Source organism: Myotis daubentonii, chromosome 11 (genome assembly GCF_963259705.1).
Source record: "Myotis daubentonii chromosome 11, mMyoDau2.1, whole genome shotgun sequence".
In the NCBI taxonomy this organism is placed as follows: Eukaryota; Metazoa; Chordata; class Mammalia; order Chiroptera; family Vespertilionidae; genus Myotis; species Myotis daubentonii.
Window position 1 is genome coordinate 73,697,526 of NC_081850.1, and position 17,885 is coordinate 73,715,410.

Below are 17,885 nucleotides of genomic sequence, written 5' to 3' on the forward strand. Positions count from 1 at the left end.
AAGTAAGAAACTATGTTTAAAGGAATAGATCCAGATATTAACCATATTATTTTAAGTTTCACCTACAAAAGTTTCTCTCACTGAGTAATTCAGATCATGGAACCACAAAGGTTATTTATTTACCTAGACACAAGATTTTAAAATAATGATTTTCTTAAGAACTATGGTCTCAAGTCTATTCAAAATAATATTTAAGATTTTCCACTTTTTGGATATTGTTTAGTGAAGGAAAATCATTAATAAAAAAGGTCCTATAATCTTTGGATTGTGTAATTTAAATCCAATGGGCTCAATTGCACTGCAATTTAAGGCAAGATAAAAATTTAACTGTCCAGTTGGAAGATGAAGTCAGAGGTAGAGTGAGAAGGTTAATATATTTTTTAAAATTTCATTTAAAAGCCTTGGGATCACAAAGCAAACCACACCAGTTCTCTTCAGTTCTTGTACAATAAAATCTCATTACAAAGCATCTCATTATACTGATTATCCAGCTATATTGCTGGTCACAATATGTCCCCTGTATTCACAAAGATGTATCAGATACTTTGCCTTCTGTTGTATGGCCACACTGCAAAAGTGTTACTACTACTATACTGGGTATTTCTATTCCATTGTATTTATCCCATTCAATGACTTTTTTAACAAACAAAATTAAGTAAGTATACTTCAGATATATGTTATATTGCATACAATATTCCACATGTGAAAGGTTTTATACTTTTTTTGTTCAGCATAGTCAAAGATGCTTTTTTAAAAAAACTACTTTAAAAAGCATACTAAATTGCAAATTTGAACTAAAAATGTAAGGTGCCCCCAAAACTTACAAAACATCTCCAATGTTTCTTTTTCGTTTTCTCTAATGTTTCTTAAGAGTGAAGCTGGAATCCAGAATGCATAACCTGGATCTAATTATCAAGATTAGAGCAGCATCAGAATTTCAACAATATTTTGTGATTTAAATAGTTCCTTCCACTACATTTTATGCTTGCAAAACACAAGAAATTCAAGATGGCAGGACCAAATGGCCAATCTTAACTTTCCCTACCATCATTACAATTATTCTCACCACCCTCAAGACCCTTCCTGAATGTGTAATCTTCTCCTTTGAGTACTACCACAACAAATAGTTCCATAATCTATTTCAAATCCCAGAATATGTTATAAAGTTCCCTCCTCCCCCTTTTTGTTACACTGGTTCTTGACACTTAAATAACAACAAAAACAAAAAACAAAAAATCCAAACTATTTCCTAATGAACTGCAGACTGTAGCATAGCTTAAAGTAAAAAGTAAAATTCATGATAGATTTTTCTTCCTTACTTTCTGTGCATTTTTCCCCTGAAGGTAACACCCCAAACAAGCACCAATATTTTCCATCCTACTTGAATGTTTTACTTTTTGTCTTGGGTTCCTAATTACTGTTTCTCTTCCCTTCTAAAAATTCATTTATCTCTTTCAGTAAAAAAGAACAGTAATAATATGTTGAACAACTCTGAAATAAATTTTGTCATGTAAAAAATTAATTACGCATTCCGAACCTGGTCACTGTAGTCCTCTGGGAATTGCCTCTGCACCTCAGGATCTGTAAATAATTGACAGATAATATTAATTGGCTTTGGATTAGTGAGCAAGCAGAGGATCACACATTAATATTTGATCAGAAGATGATAGCAGCCCTGGCAGGGGATCCAAGGGGGGCAGCTGAGGCTGCTATGTTGATGAGCACAAGGAAGGGCTCGGCGAGGCACTCCCATTACCCTCCTCCAGAAATATAAAAAAGAAAAATTTTAAAGACCTGATGCTACTGTTAACTTGAAACTATTACCTAATGCAAAAACCTCGCCAGCTGCAAATTGCCCTCAGTATATTTTTTCCAGAGAAAATGAGTCTTAAACTGCTTGACTTTTCTTCTCTAATCAGAAGCCTCCTTTTCATAGTTACAGATGTAGGCTTGATAAACCACCTTTAACACCAGTTTCAGATTGGGGTGGGGGAGGGGAAGTTAGGGCAGTGAGGGTGAGAGAATTCTTTCAATGAACAAATGCAAAATTCCTTGCTTTTAAAAATAAAATATATTCCCCTCAAAATACTTACAGTCAAGCTCTTGAAATACAGATAAAACTAGGTAAATTCTTCAAAACAAACAAAACAAAACAATACACTTTTAGCTTACCAGTGTAAACAAATTTAAACTTGCTCAGAAACTAGAAAATACATAAATGAAAACACCTTTCATGACATTCAGCTTAAATGGAGTTACTAAAGGGGTCACTGGATTCTTCAATCATAGTTGAAAGATAATCCAATGCCACTGTCTTTAAGTCAATATAGAAGTGTACTAATTAAAAGCTATTAGCACTCCATTTGCTATTGATTAGAAAATCATTCAATCTTTTCCAATAAAAGAAAGATTTGGTTCTTCAGAGACACATTAAGGGGAGTATCAGAATAATATCTATTTGAGAAACTATGTATCAATGCAAAAGGCTTTTGGAAAAGCACAATAGTTGAGGGTCCTTTCTCACAATCATGACAATACATACTACTCACTTTTCATATCTATGTTTTATAACACCAATTTACTTCTCTGTGAAAATGAATCCATGTAAAAGTTAAAACCCTTCAAATCACAACCAAAACGCAGGTAATTGTTCTGCAGGGAAGAATCAAAAAGAGAGAAAACTACGGGTCTATTCACATATTATATTTAAATCCTAGAAATACCTGTTTTGTCATTAAAGTCAATGGACATTACTTTTCAAAACCTAAGACTAATAACAAAAGAAAGAATATTCAAAAGATCACATCAAGAGCAGAGTGTCCCAAAATGGGTGGTGCAAAAAACTTAAAGGATCTGTAGACCATTTCAGCTCCTGAAGTATCTTCTGGTTGACTTAAAAACTAAGGATCAATGTCTTTTTTGACCTTCATCTTCAAATACTAGAAGGGAGAACTGGCGCTTCTACAGTATGACTAACAGAATTCTGGTGTAATTCCTACTGCAGTACTGTGCAGGGCTGCCCTGGTAGGGCAATGAATACACTGTCTGCTTCTCTCTGGCCTGAAGGGCTAAAATCACACAAGAACTTGGTCCTCTTAAGACAGGAGGTCAGAGGGCAGTAACGGCAATAGGTAGGTCTACTGGGAAGAATTAGCCAGCAAGATAATAAAGGGACAGCCAAATGCCCAACAGACCTCTAAAAGTGTGTTTGGGGTGGGATGGGGTGAAAGTGGAGGGGAGGCTCAAAAGAGGTCAATGGCTATAATTCCTAAAACATACAAAAATGACTTGATGGGGGTGCGGTGGAACAAGTGGTTTTTTAGGATTTAAAATTTGTTCCCAAGACCAAAAAAATATTTAAAAAGAAAGATTTTAAAAGAAAATGTACTTCTAAGACACTGAGATACACTGTAAAACAGAGGTTGGGAAAGCCACAAAATAATCTAAGGCATATTCATTTTCTTCCAGTTGTCAGGTGGTTAACACTTACTCTTCAAGCAGAAAACTTCAGACAAAAATGACTCATATATAAATCTTTAATATCATGTCCCCTTTCTTGTAGTAGTTGTGCTCCTTGGGAACCAGAAATACCAATGAAAATAAAGATGGAATAAAACCAAAAACTTTATTATTTTTTATTTTTTTTTACACCATTTGGTGAGGGGATGAACATCAGAAACCAAAATTTGTGGTATATTCTTTAATTTAAAAATATCTTCCTATAGATTAGAGAAAGGTTTTTAAATCTCTTTAACCAACTATATTAATAAGAAACTACATTAATGATTAACTTGTCACTTTGAAATTTATTTAATTCATATATACAACATAGAATTGAAAAAGAGGAGGAAACACGGATAAAAAGAAAAACTGACCTATTTTAAGATGAGTCACTCAAACCATATCATCCTAAACACTGCCTCAATGGTGGGCAATGTAATAAACACCACCAACTTAAGTCCTTCAAATGTCCTAAGATTAACCCTAGAGTGAGATTCCTAGATTTTAACAGAATCATGTTCCAAGATAATACATGAATTTTATTTACTATGATCCAAGCATAAAACTTTTACTTCCTTTCTTTAAGGCCCTAAGGTTACAACAGCAAATTTCATGGGTCCTTAACACTCTTCTAAAACAATATTTTTTTTAAAAAAAAGGCAATGTTTTTTAAAACCAAAGTCCAACCTATAAAGTTTCATTCAATTAGCTCGGAGAGCCAGTCTCATAGTTAATAAAAGTATGAAAGCCATTTTGTAAAAATTAACACAAAAACTAAAAATAATTTGTTTGAATTTCTTTAAAATGCCTATTTTATACAGTAGGTTGAAATCCTTTTTCACAGTGAGTTGATCATTATGCCACAATGTCACCAAAATATCGACATTGGAAACATCTGAGTTAAAAAGGTCCAAATACAATCTGCTTTTCTCAAGCAACACAACACCCGCCTTACTAACAGTTTCAGCATGGCACATGTACAAAACCTAGCACCCCGCAGTTAAGCAAACCGCCTTTAAATTTTCTGTCTGGCAGCAATCCACTTGCGTGTCTGTATGTTTTTACAAGTACTCTATGTATTTCATTGCATCAGCTGCATTTCTGAGTTTTAAACGGTCTGGGAGCATTTTATGAAATGTTCTATATCTTTATATGGAAAATAACATACACTGGAAAACTGTGCATCGGTCTAATATTTATGTATCTATTTCTTTATCCACCATCCAATGCTATAATTGCTAATGCTCCAAAACATCTTCTCACATTCATACCCTCACCTCCAAACACAGTGTCACCAAACAGCTAACTTTAAAAAAAGTCACATAATTTGCTTAGGCAATTGGCAGTAAGAATAGAGTTACTGGAGGTTAACGCCAGAGTTTGCTGCTTTGAACAACTACTTCAAAAGTGAAACCAAAAAACAGAAGGGACATCACCCAGAACCACAGGGGCGCTGGCTGAGTGGAAGTCCTACAACTAGGAGGAAAGAGAAACGCATACGGACACTCAGAGGAGGCGCAGTGCTGAAGTCAAATTCTGAGGTGCGGAGTGCGCCGAGCGGGCTGGCGGCGGAGGGCGCGGTTGTTGTTTTCAATCGGGAGGGAGTCCCAGACTCTGAGTTCCAGATCCGGGCGAGTCTTTAGGGACCCAGACTCAAATGGGAGAAACGGGACTGTCTGGCTTCGGTCAGAGTGAGTGCAGCTTTCTCTCCGAGCTTTGCAGCGGGTGCCGGGACTCAGAGAGGCAGAGCCCCTGGGGACAGGACTGAGAGCCGCCATAACTGCTCTCTCCGGCCCACCCTGTTGATCCTGTGCGACCCGCCCCGCCCAAGCCCTGCACACAGGCATTTGCCGGATAGCCTCAGGCAAAGGCTAGATTAGCACCTCCCTAGAGGACAGAAGTTCTCTCACTGCTGACACAGCTGATTCTCATAGCCACTTGGCCTGGAGGTCAAACCCTCCCTGGAATTAGCTACAACAATCAAGATTTATCTATAAGACTTCGAACAAAGACCACTAGGGGGTGCACCAAGGAAGCATAACAAAATGCGGAGACAAAGAAACAGGACAAAATTGTCAATGGAAGATATAGAGTTCAGAACCACACTTTTAAGGTCTCTCAAGAACTGTTTAGAAGCTGCCGATAAACTTAATGAGATCTACACGAAAACTAATAAGACCCTCGATCTTATATTGGGGAACCAACTAGAAATTAAGCATACACGGACTGAAATAACGAATATTATACAGACGCCTGACAGCAGACCAGAGGAGCGCAAGAATCAAGTCAATGATTTGAAATGCGAGGAAGCAAAAAACATCCAACCGGAAAAGCAAAATGAAAAAAGAATCCAAAAATGCGAGGATAGTGTAAGGAGCCTCTGGGACAACTTAAAGCGTACCAACATCAGAATTATAGGGGTGCCAGAAGATGAGAGAGAGCAAGATATTGAAAACCTATTTGAAGAAATAATGACAGAAAACTTCCCCCACCTGGTGAAAGAAATGGACTTACAGGTCCAAGAAGCGTGGAGAACCCCAAACAAAAGGAATCCAAAGAGAACCACACCAAGACACATCATAATTAAAATGCCAAGAGCAAAAGATAAAGAGAGAATCTTAAAAGCAGCAAGAGAAAGAAACTCAGTTACCTACAAGGGAGTACCCATACGACTGTCAGCTGATTTCTCAACAGAAACTTTGCAGGCCAGAAGGGAGTGGCAAGAAATATTCAAAGTGATGAATACCAAGAACCTACAACCAAGATTACTTTATCCAGCAAAGCTATCATTCAGAATTGAAGGTCAGATAAAGAGCTTCACAGATAAGGAAAAGCTAAAGGAGTTCATCACCACCAAACCAGTATTATATGAAATGCTGAAAGGTATCCTTTAAGAAGAGGAAGAGGAAGAAAAAGGTAAAGATACAAATTATGAACAACAAATATGCAACTATCAACAAGTGAATCTAAGAATCAAGTGAATAAATAATCTGATGAACAGAATGAACTGTTGATTATAATAGAATCAGGGACATAGAAAGGGAATGGACTGACTATTCTTGTGGGGGGAAAGGGGTGTGGGAGATGTGGGAAGAGACTGGACAATAATCGTGCACCTATGGATGAGGACAGTGGGTGGGGAGTGAGGGCGGAGGGTGGGGCGGGAACTGGGAGGAGGGGAGTTATGGGGGGGGAAAAAAGAGGAACAAATGTAATAATCTGAACAATAAAGATTTAATTAAAAACAAATAAATAAATAAAGATTAAAAAATGGAAAAAAAAAAAAGAATAGAGTTACTGGCATATGTCAAGCTTTTTCTCTAAGATTTGTCCCTGACAGAAAATTAAGAACATAGTAGTACATAGCACCCTCTTCCCCCCTTATCCTTCTCTCAGCAACTTTCTCCTAATTTAAATAATACCTTATTATAAAATTAAAAATAATTTCCTAGGGAAATACTTTTCAACAACAAAAATCATATTTAAAATATCTAGTTACTGATGCACAGATGTATGGTAGGATAGATGGCAGATTTCTCTTAGCCACATAAGCCTAATAAAGCTTCACATTATCCCAATGTAATGGGCCACTACCCTTGTCCCAGCACCACGGCCACGCAAGAGGCTGTCCCCACACAGAACAAGTGCACCACTTCCTCTGGAGGCCACAAGACACATCTCCATATTTAAAAGACATTTCACAGTACAGACTCCCAACAGCACAATCTCATTCAGGCACAGAACATGAGCATGCTTAGAAGGCTATGTCGTCACAGCAAAAAAAAAGTTTGATCTCAAAAATGTCTTGCTTTGAAGAAGAAGAAGAAGAAAAGAAGGAGGAGGAGGAGGAGGAGGAGGGGGAGGAGGAGGGGGAGGAGGAGGAGAAAGGCTAATATTCTTCAATCTCAATAGTCCATGTTTTGTAGTTTTCTACTGTAATATACTTTTAAATCTTTAAGATATACCAGATTGCCACAGGATGTTTAATTAATAGAATAAGAGTTTGGGCAAGACTTACTAGAAAGGTGCTATAAATTATTTTACACAGGCTCCAAAACCTTGAGTTCTGCCTTAGGCTCAAAGTTCCTAGAAAACGTGGTAGACAGATCGTTTACAACAGAAATGCAAATAATTCATAAAAGTACTGTGGTTATGTATGAGGGCTCATTTGTGCATCAGTAACTAGTATGTGTACACACACACCCTCACCAAATTATTTTCTCTTTTTCTCTGTCACACCAGTGGACTCCACTTAAAGGGTCAAGGCATAACACTTTAACCTGATTATTAAAAAATACACTGTCTTCATTTTCTATGAAAGGCATAACAACTGCATACTAACCAAATGTTACAATCTTCTATAATCGGAGCTTTTTTAGGAAAATTTAAGAGAAACTGCAAATATGGCCGTTAACCCAGGAATCTACACTGCTTTCACTTTTACCATGTTAGGAATCAAGACAGAAAATATTGCGTTTAATGCCTACTAAATTTATCTAGTCATTATCTCTAGTATATTTCAGTCAATAAGAGACAAACTATTGAATGTATTTAAAGCTAACAATTATAAAAAATCTGCCCTTTAAAAGTGAGTCTTCAAAATTAGCTATAAACGATATAATCTCGCTCAATTTCATGGAGTTTAAGATACTATCTTTCTCTCCCCAACAACCATAAATGTTAATCCAAACTGTAATCAGATTTAATTTTCTGGATGAGAAGATAGGAATATGCTTAAACCAGTAATAGTCCATTACACTGCTCTTTCCCTAATGACATTTTCAACTTTTATACACTAAAAAATGTAGACTCTCAGAAAATAGTTTGAGAAGTTGTACATTTTGAGGATAAGCTCAATCTTCCCCAAAACACAATCAGAAATAAATTTCTTTTAATCATCAAGAAAAAAAGTTAAATATTTTTGTACAATGTAGAATTAAAGTTTCTTGATAGTATGACTGCAAACTGGACCGCTCTGAACTAATAAAGAGCTTTAAGGACATTACCTATTAAACCTATTTTAGCTATAAAAAAATCAGCCAGCTTTACTTTACATATAAAATAGCTGAGTCACTGGGTCAGCATTGTAACTAAATACAATTATTCTAGTAAATTATTCCATTTATGATACTTAAAATTTACTTATTAAAAATAATATACTTTTGAAAGAAATGTTCTATAGTAAAAAAAAAATCAATGTTTTCCTTTTCCTCGACAATCAAATAAAATGGTTTCTGTTGTCTTTCCTTTAAAATGTTTTAAAATTAAAAATTACTGATTCTAAAATACAGATTTTTATCCTGAAATTAAAAAGGAATATAATTCACTAATTTAAAAATCATTTCAAAGTACTTTAAGTAAACATTTGGTTTTCATGTACAAATGGCATTTCTTAGTTTTAAAAAAAAAATCTATTCAGGTATTAACTTTTTTCTCTAAAACATGAAGACTACCTGACATAAAAACTTAGAGTCATCACCAATTTTAATTCATGCTTCTTTCTATTCTAGTCTTTTCCCTCAATACTGGCATTGAAAATACATTCAAAAACTGCTTCACGGAGGCCAGCCTGATAAAACAAGAACAGGTCACCATCTACACCTATAATAAAATCCCAAACAGCATTATTCAGGGAAGGAGAGCACAACCCACCTCAGTATGGCAAGCAATGGAACCATTCATGTGCCAGATTTCTCCTCAAACTAGCATATTCTGCCTTTCAGACATATCCTGCTCCAATGTGACTATTTATGCATAAACAGCAGACACTGACCTATTGTTTTCAGTTGTTGGAGTTATGAATGTAGTACAGTTACCAATTAAGTGAATCAACAAGTCCTAAATGCATCAGCTGTTCTACAAATAATGAGTCCATTGACATTATGCAGTAAAATCTAGGGAGCTTCATCTTTCTTTCCAGAGAATGATGATATTTTGACCAGCAAATGCCACTACTTAATGATAACTAATTTCATCTACAAAAGGAATATACTAAATCTGATCCTTAACCAAACTTACGCCACATAAACCCAAAATTCAAGCATTAGTCAAATTCCAAAGGAAGCTGTAAAATAAAAAAGAGAGGGTGTGCTGGAAGGGAAATAAATGTCAAAAGAATATGTTCATATATTCTTACCTTTTTCCTACTGAATATCCTAGTTTTCAACTTTACTGGTTTGCAGCATATTCCCATCTTCTCATCCGGAAAATTAAATCTGATTACAGTTGGGATTAACATTTATGGTTACTTAAATATTTAGGGTTTTTAAAATTAGTTTGACTTTGGAACTAATTCCTAAAATCTATCAAATTGACAGATGAATATTGACTTTTTTCCTAATAGTTATAATCTCAGGCTTCCATTTAATTTATGAGTTAGAATTCATCTTACCCCCTCTTTTTGTATGAGTACTATTAAGTGTCATATTTTTACTCCCATATGAATAAGTACTTCAGATCTAACCTAAATGACAGCTGTGCCCTTTATGTCCCACAAACATGACATCACTGCATATAGTCTTCATAAATAGATATACCACATCTGTCAATTAGGTGAAAAGAGATAATTTAATTATATACTCAAAAACAAAAACAAAAAATATAGATTGAGTGCCCACTATGTGCCAGACACTAAGATAGGTATTTTGTATAAAATTTCTAATTTTATAATCATGACAAAGCTATGATATTGGGACTATCATAATCAATTTTATCAATTAAGAAAGCAATAGGTTATCACTTGCCTAAAGTTAAAAAGTTAGTATTTATTCATGGCACAAATACTCTGATGTGACTCACCCAATTAATGAATAGGACATAGTCTTTGCTCGCAAAAAGTTTACAGACTAGCCCTAATGGAGAGTACAGAGAATTAAACAAGCAATTACCACAGGCTTGATAAGTGCTATGCTGGGGAATGGTAGAGGGGCATGGAGCCTAATCCTGGCCAGGATGGAAAAGGCCTCAGGGAAGAGCTTGGCAGGGCCAGGTGTCGAGTCCAGGACTAGGCCGGGGTTCATCTCATGCTACCTACCACACACCCTTTCTGAACAGTGTAGGGGTCAGTGAGTAAGTATTCTGTGAGGTCAGGATCCATGTTCTACTTAGCTTTGTCTCCTACAAATTATCTTGTCTACTAATAAGTACCCAACAAATATTTTAGCATAATAGAAAAAAAGAATAAAATAAACTCATTAAATACCTAGTCTCTCCAAATGGATAAAAGGCCAATTTTAAAACATCCAATAGAAAACAAGCCTTTGAATGCTGCAGGCTTCCTAAAGACACACTGGCATATAGTAAGCACACAATAAATGTTAGTTGTTGTTATATTATTAACCCCAATGGAGAAATAAGCAAGCAGTATAAATTAGATGGCTACAGATGTATAGATGTGCCTTAAGTTGGAAATACATGTGTTTCTGAAGTAAACTTTTATAAACCCAATTAAAATTTTCCCATCATCTGCCATTACTTAGAAATGTTATAACTTTATCAGAAACTGATTTTCTCTTCATCGTCAGTGGTTCGAAAATCCTTAAGCTACAGTTTATTTTGCCTCCTGGCATCTGTTTGCTAATGATCTGTAAACATCAAATGCACTAGGGACTCTCCCAGATTTACAGAAACCCTGAGGTGAATCTTTGTATAAATTGAAGGACCTTTCTGCTAATTCCTTTGCTTTTTAAGTTTGCATTATGGGTTTCAGAAACAGAATCCCATTAAATATTTTTGCAGTAATAATTACACTACTACCAGCTACCTACCACCTACTGAATGCCTAGGTATACTAGTTGTTGCCAAAGGCGGTTTATTTTATTATCTTATTTAATCATAACAACAACTCTGCAGGTAAGTAGATGTACCCCTATTTTATAAATAATAAAAGTGAGGCTCATTAAGAACAAATTCAGAGTTAAGTAACAGAGCTGGGATTCAGCCTGGATCCATCAGACTCCCAAGAATCCAACACTGGCTTCCCTTTTTGGCTTTATTTATTTGCATCCTCCTGTTGATCTGTCTTCTCATCATTATTGTGACTCAACAATAAGAGCACAACTGGACAAATAACTAAAACATGTTGTCATGAAACAGGCCTTAGCAGATTATAAATGAGAGCTTTCCAATTTCTCTATTTATTGCCAAGTTCAGGATATAAACAAAATGACTCCAAAGTAACTAGCACTCAATACAACTAGTAAATACAATATTTAAAAGATGAATTCATATTAAAAACAGAATAATTTTGAAGGGTAAAAGTTATCCTTGTATCATCTATGAAAATAATCACTTGCTAAACAAAACAAATGAGAACACAGAGAAAATGTTTTCCTACTTAAGAAAACGTGTTTCCAAGTACCTCTAATCCACACTGAGAACCCCAATGCTAAGGTCAAATTAGTGCAAGCAATACTGATACAGCTGACACCCCAGCAAGGGAAACATGCTATGCCTGTCAACCAGAAGACTTTCCTACCAAAATTCTGCCTCTCTTCCCCTGGAAACAAGCCATGGCTGCCTAGTCCTTAACAGTGCCCATATCCTAAAATCCTTAGACCACTTGTGTGTGTGTGTGCGCGCGCGCGCGCGTGTGCCCTCGCGCGTGCATGTGTGTGGGGGGGGAGGTTGTTTTAAAAATATACGTAACATGAAATTTGCCATTTTAACCATTTTTAAGTATACAATTCAGTGGCATTAAGTACATTCACATTATTGTTCAAAAATAACTACCATCCATCTCCAGAGCTGTTTCATGTTCCCTAACTAAAACTCTGAACCCACTGAGTAACTCCCCATTGTTCCCTCCACCCCTGCCCCTGGCAACCACCACTCTATTTTCTGTCTCTATGAATTTCACTACTCTAGGTACCTCAATAAATGGAATCACACAATCTCTGTCCTTTTGTAAATAACTTATTTCACTTAGCATAATGTCTTCAAGGCTCATCCATGTTGTAGGATATGTCAGAATTTCCATCCTTTAAGGCTAAATGATATTCCATTGTGTGCATATACCACATTTTGTCTATCCATTCATCTGTCTATGGACACTTGAGTTTCTTCTACCTCCTGGCTATTGTTAATAATGTTGCTATGAACATGAATGTACAAATATTTGTTCAAATCTCTGCTTTCACTTCTTTTGGGTATATATCCACAAGTAGAATTGCTGGATCACATGGTAATTCTATGTTTGATTTTTTAAAGACCTTTAAACATGTTTCAAAATATTTTTATTATTAACTAGAACTGTCTAGTCTCAACCTCTTCTCTTTAAGTTTGCTGCACATTCTTACATACTTATTGCTAGCAAATGCTGGCTTCCTCTGGAGCCCTCTCAAGTAGTGTGTGTTTCCTCCCCACTCTTCCTACAGGCCTGGAGGTGGGGTAAGTGGCCTGTTTCTTGTTGCCACTTCCAGACCATTCTCTCTCATTTTCCAAAACCCATATTTTTAACCTCATATCACCAGACTTCACTCCTCTCCTGCCTCTGCTCTGTTGTCATCCACTGATCCCAAGGTTACTCCTCTTCCTTGAATCGTGGGGATCCTGGTGCATTGCCACTCGCTCTCTGACTATTCCACCACCCCTACCAATTTTACTATTCACATAGATGATCCTACCAAACCCCTGAATTCTTGATTCCTTAGCCTCCTCCCCACCAAGGACCTTGTCTTCTACCCAATCTCAGATACTCCCTTAGTCTCTTTGTGACTCTCTTAATTTGTCACCCACACTTGGCAAAATTGCAATCCTTGTTAAATCCAACTATCCACCCTCAACCCTCTACCTGCCTGAACTAGAGAAAAACCCACAGCTATGCTGACTAATCTAGCTTTAAATTTGGATTATTCACTGTAAGTAAGCTTTAATGCTACATTTTCCTTAATTCATTCACTCTCACTCTCCTCAGTGACTATTTCATACTTTCTCCTCTCCCCTCAAACCTTCTCCATTCTCAATTGCCATTAATTACCTTATATGCCCCTTCACTGAGAAAACCAAGCAATCAGAAGAGAATTCCCACAAGCCTCCACCACAATTTCTATGCACTTATTATTTCTGACCTCATAGGCTCTGCTTTCGTCCTGTTACTATGAAGAAGTGCTTGTGCCCCTTGCAAAGAACCCTCCTCAACCTGTGAACTAGAGCCCCACCCCCTCACCAACCAGGCATTGTTCCACCAGTTCTCCCATTAATTTACCTCTCTCCTGGATCTTTTCCCATCAGCATGCAAACATACAGGTATTTTTAAAACTTTTTAAAAGGTCAAGCCCATCCCCCACAACTACCACCCCATAACTTTCATTCTCTTTAAAGCTATATTCTTCAAAAGTGTCTATACTCACTGTCACCAATTCCCCTACTCCTACTCTCTCTTGAACCTGTGCCAAACAAGTTTTGCCCACCACTTTTCTGAAACTATGCATGCACCAATGACGCATCAATGACCTTCTCACTGCTGACATCAATTATCAATCCTCAGTCCTCGCCTGACTTGACCTATAAGTACGCTTGACACCTTGACTGCTTCCTCCTCCTCAAACCTCCTTCTTCATGTGACTCCCTTGGCGTCCCACTTCCCTGCCTCCTGGGCCTCTCCGTGGGCTCCTTGCTGACTGACCCCTTCCTCCTGAAGGCCTCCAGAGTTCCGTCCTTGGACTTCGTCACTTTTCTTTCTCCATGTCCTCCTTTGCTGGTCTCTTCAGTCTTGTCACTTCAAATATAAATATGCACTATCACCTTTAAACTTATTTCTCCAGCTCAGGCCTCTCCCAACTCTAGACTAATTCATCTAACCATCTACTCATCATCTCCATTTGGATTTCTAACAGACATCTCAAATTTAACATGTCCAAAACTGAACTCCTGCTCTTTCTCTCACATTTCAGATCCAATCTGTCTGCCATCCCTGTCAACTAAATCTTCAAAATATATTCAAATTCTGACCCTTTCTCTCCATCTCCACCACGACCACTCTATTCTAAGTCTTTCAAAAGTTACTTTCCTAGTGTGGTCTTCCCCAATCATCTTATTTAAAATTATAATTTCCCTATCCCACCATTCCTTATTCTCTTTTCCTGTGTTATTTTTTTCTCCTTAGCACATTTTACCATTCAACATAATACATACTTTTGTATTATCTGTTTTTCCTACTAGTAATGTATGCTTTATGATGGCAGGGCTTTTTGCCTATCTTGCTCACTGCTATATGTCTGGAACCTGGAACAGGGCCTCACACATAAATACTGGAAGAGGGGATTGAGGAGAAAATAATTTGGCAATATGATTCCAAAGCACTAAAAATGACCACACTCTTTAACTTAGTAATTGCACTTCTCAGAATCTGTCACTAGGAAATATAAGTAATTGTTCTTATGTTTGTTTCAAGCATCAATTCAAAAATTGAAAGGGAAGCATCAATAAACTCAAGTGACCTGATACGCCACCATTAAAATGGGAAATGCTAATCATTGTGTTATGAAGAAGTAACTCAAAATAGCTCAGGTGTACTACTTCTCAGTGAAAATTCTCTAAGCTCTCCTCTTCACCACCAGTTGGGGCGCCGCCCCCTGTCATGCACAGAGCAGGGCGGATCTGGAGGTTGCAATGCCACCCTCAGTCACGCTCAGGGTAGGGCCGATTGGGGGGGTTGGGGCACCGCCCCCTGTCACACTCAAGGCAGGGTCGATGGGGAGGTTGCGGCGCCACCCCGTCATGCACAGAGCAGGGCCAATCAGGGGGTTGGGGCGCTGCCCCCTGTCATGCACAGAGCAGGGCCCATGAGGGGGGTTGGGGCTCCTTACCCTGTCACGCACAGAGCAGGGTCGATCAGGGGGTTGGGGAGCTCCCCCCTGTCACGCACAGAGCAGGGCCCATCAGGGGGGTTGGGGCTCCGTACTGTGTCACGCACAGAGCAGGGCCAATCAGGGGGTTGGGCCGCTGCCCCCTGTCACGCACAGAGCAGGGCCCATCAGGGGGGTTGGGGTTCCGTACTGTGTCACGCACAGAGCAGGGCCAATCAGGGGGTTGGGGCGCTGCCCCCTGTCACGCACAGAGCAGGGCGGATCAGGGGGTTGGGGCACCGCCCTCTATCACCCACAGAGCAGGGCCAATCAGGGGGTTGGGGCGCTGCCACTGTCACACTCAGGGCAGGGCCGATGGGGAGGTTATGGCTCTACCCCGTCACACACAGAGCAGGGCCAATCAGGGGTTTGGAGCACCGCACCCTGTCATGAACAGAGCAGGGCGGATAGGGAGGTTGTGGCCCCGCCCCCTGTCACACACAGAGCCACAGGGCGATCAGGGGGTTTGGGCGCTGCCCCCTGTCCCGCTGATCCTGGTGCCAGGAGGCCTTGTGGCTCCGCTGATCCCGGTGCTGGGAGGCATATTAACCTTTTACTATATAGGATAGAGGCCTGGTGCACAGGTGGGGGCCGGCTGGTTTGCCCTGAAGGGTGTCCTGGATCAGGGTGGGGGTCCCCACTGGGGTGCCTGGCCAGCCTGGGTGAGGGGATGATGGCTGTTTGCAGCTGGTCACACCCCCTTCAGGGTGGAGGTCCCCACTGGGGTGCCTGGACAGCCTGGGTGAGGGGATGATGGCTGTTTGCAGCTGGTCACACACCCTTCAGGGTGGGGATCCCCACTGGGGTGCCTGGCCAGTCTGGGTGAGGGGCTGAGGGCTGTTTTCAGGCTGGCAGGTGACTGAAGCTCCCAACTGCTCCTTTTTTTCTTTTTTCTTTTTTATTCTGGGCCAGCTTTAGCTCTGGCTCCAGCTCTGAGGCCTCTGCTGCTGAAAGCAGGTATCTGATTTGTTTGTGTTCTATAATCGAAACACTGTATCAACTCCAGCTCTGAGATTCCGGCGGGCTGAAAGCAGGTTTCTGGGGTTTTGTTTAGCTTCTATATTTGTAACAATGTTTCAAACTGCAAGCTCAGAGGCCAGCAAGGCAGGCGGGGAACGTTGGAGTCCTCCGTCACTGAAGCAAGCATGCCTCATGTTAGCTTCAAGCTGCCTAGCTGCCGGCCGCCATCTTGGCTGGCAGTTAATTTGCATATCTCCCTGATTAGCCAATGGGAAGGGTAGCAGACGTATGCTAATTACCATGTTTCTCTTTTATTAGATAGGATTAAATTTTATATGTGTGTGTATAATTATATAAATATGTGTGTGTGTGTGTGTGTGTGTGTCACTATTATACTATGCTTCTGTCACTATTGTTTCTACTACTATTAAGTTATTATTATGACACCATTACAATCTCCTTCTGTGGGCCTTCTAGTATTACAAAGGCTGGAAAGCTAAAACTTTCCCAAAGGCACCTACAACTATGATATTAGGTGTGATTTAGATTCTGCTGATCAGATCCACCTGATGAGACTTGAAATCAGAGCCCAGGCAAGAAAGAAGCCAGGAGGTAACACGAGGAACCTACAGTGGGGCCTTGACTTACAAGTGTCCCGACTAACGAGTTTTTCGAGATACGAGACATCTCTCGGACGATTTTTTGCTTTGAGTTGCAAGCTAAAATTCGGGTTACGAGCCAGCTTCAGATACCCCACTGCTAGTTGGCGCAGCGAACGTCACAGTGAACGCCACAACATCAGCCCAGCATCACGTGTCTCACTCGTTCACTTTATGATTTGACATACGAGTAATTTGAGTTACGAGCTCCGTCACGGAACGAATTAAACTTGTAAGTCAAGGACCCACTGTATTTCCCTGATGCACAACTAGAAGGAATGCCATGATGGTTCTGGAGGCAACAAGCTTAATGAAGACTTCCTGAGCCCAGATAGCAAAGATGGGACTACCTTGGGGCTGGCACTTGGAGTGGCAGTTTGCAGACTCCCCCAGCTTCCTGACATGGCAGAGTTATCCTCTAGGTGTGCTCTTCTTCAGTGCTACTCTGAAAGTCATTTCTGGAGAGTCAGCCTCAGCCTATCCCTCCAGTCTTTCCAATGCTCTCTAAGACAGAAATCTCTGTATGCAATCCTTTTTCTGATAGAGTGGTTTCTCTTATCTTCAACTGGACCTTGAATGATTCCTATCTGTGCATACCTCTATCCTGGACTTATCACACTGGACTATAATCCATTTACTTGCTGACATTCTCTACCTAACCTTAATTTCTTCAATGTGAAACCACTTTTATTTATCTTTGTACCCCCTACATCTAGAACAGGACCATTTGGATATTTATAAGCAGGCCATACAAAATTATCAACTTAAAAATTAGCCTGCTATATATTTGGTCAAACATTTAATTAACTCACCTCTAATGCCTTGGCAGGGCCAGGCCAAGTTATTTCACGGGCCGGGCATTCCTCACCCCTGATCTACAATAATATTTGACTCATAGCACATAATCATTTCTAAGTAA

General features: G+C 39.2%; 1 protein-coding gene across 12 annotated transcripts in view; it reads right to left on the reverse strand.

Annotated features, from left to right (window-relative positions):
- The window catches only part of DENND1A (DENN domain containing 1A), a 471,719-nt gene that overhangs the window by 346,120 nt on the left and 107,714 nt on the right, over window positions 1-17,885 (reverse strand). For 10 of the 12 annotated variants that reach the window (XM_059657972.1, XM_059657968.1, XM_059657973.1 and 7 more), the window contains one exon: window positions 1,538-1,581. The exons of 1 other annotated variant lie outside the window; for it this stretch is intronic. In XM_059657972.1, the coding sequence (XP_059513955.1) occupies window positions 1,538-1,581 (44 nt within the window). Of the gene's footprint in view, window positions 1-1,537; window positions 1,582-2,549; window positions 2,633-17,885 lie in introns of those variants that run through there. One more of the 12 variants, XM_059657970.1, reaches the window with a different exon arrangement.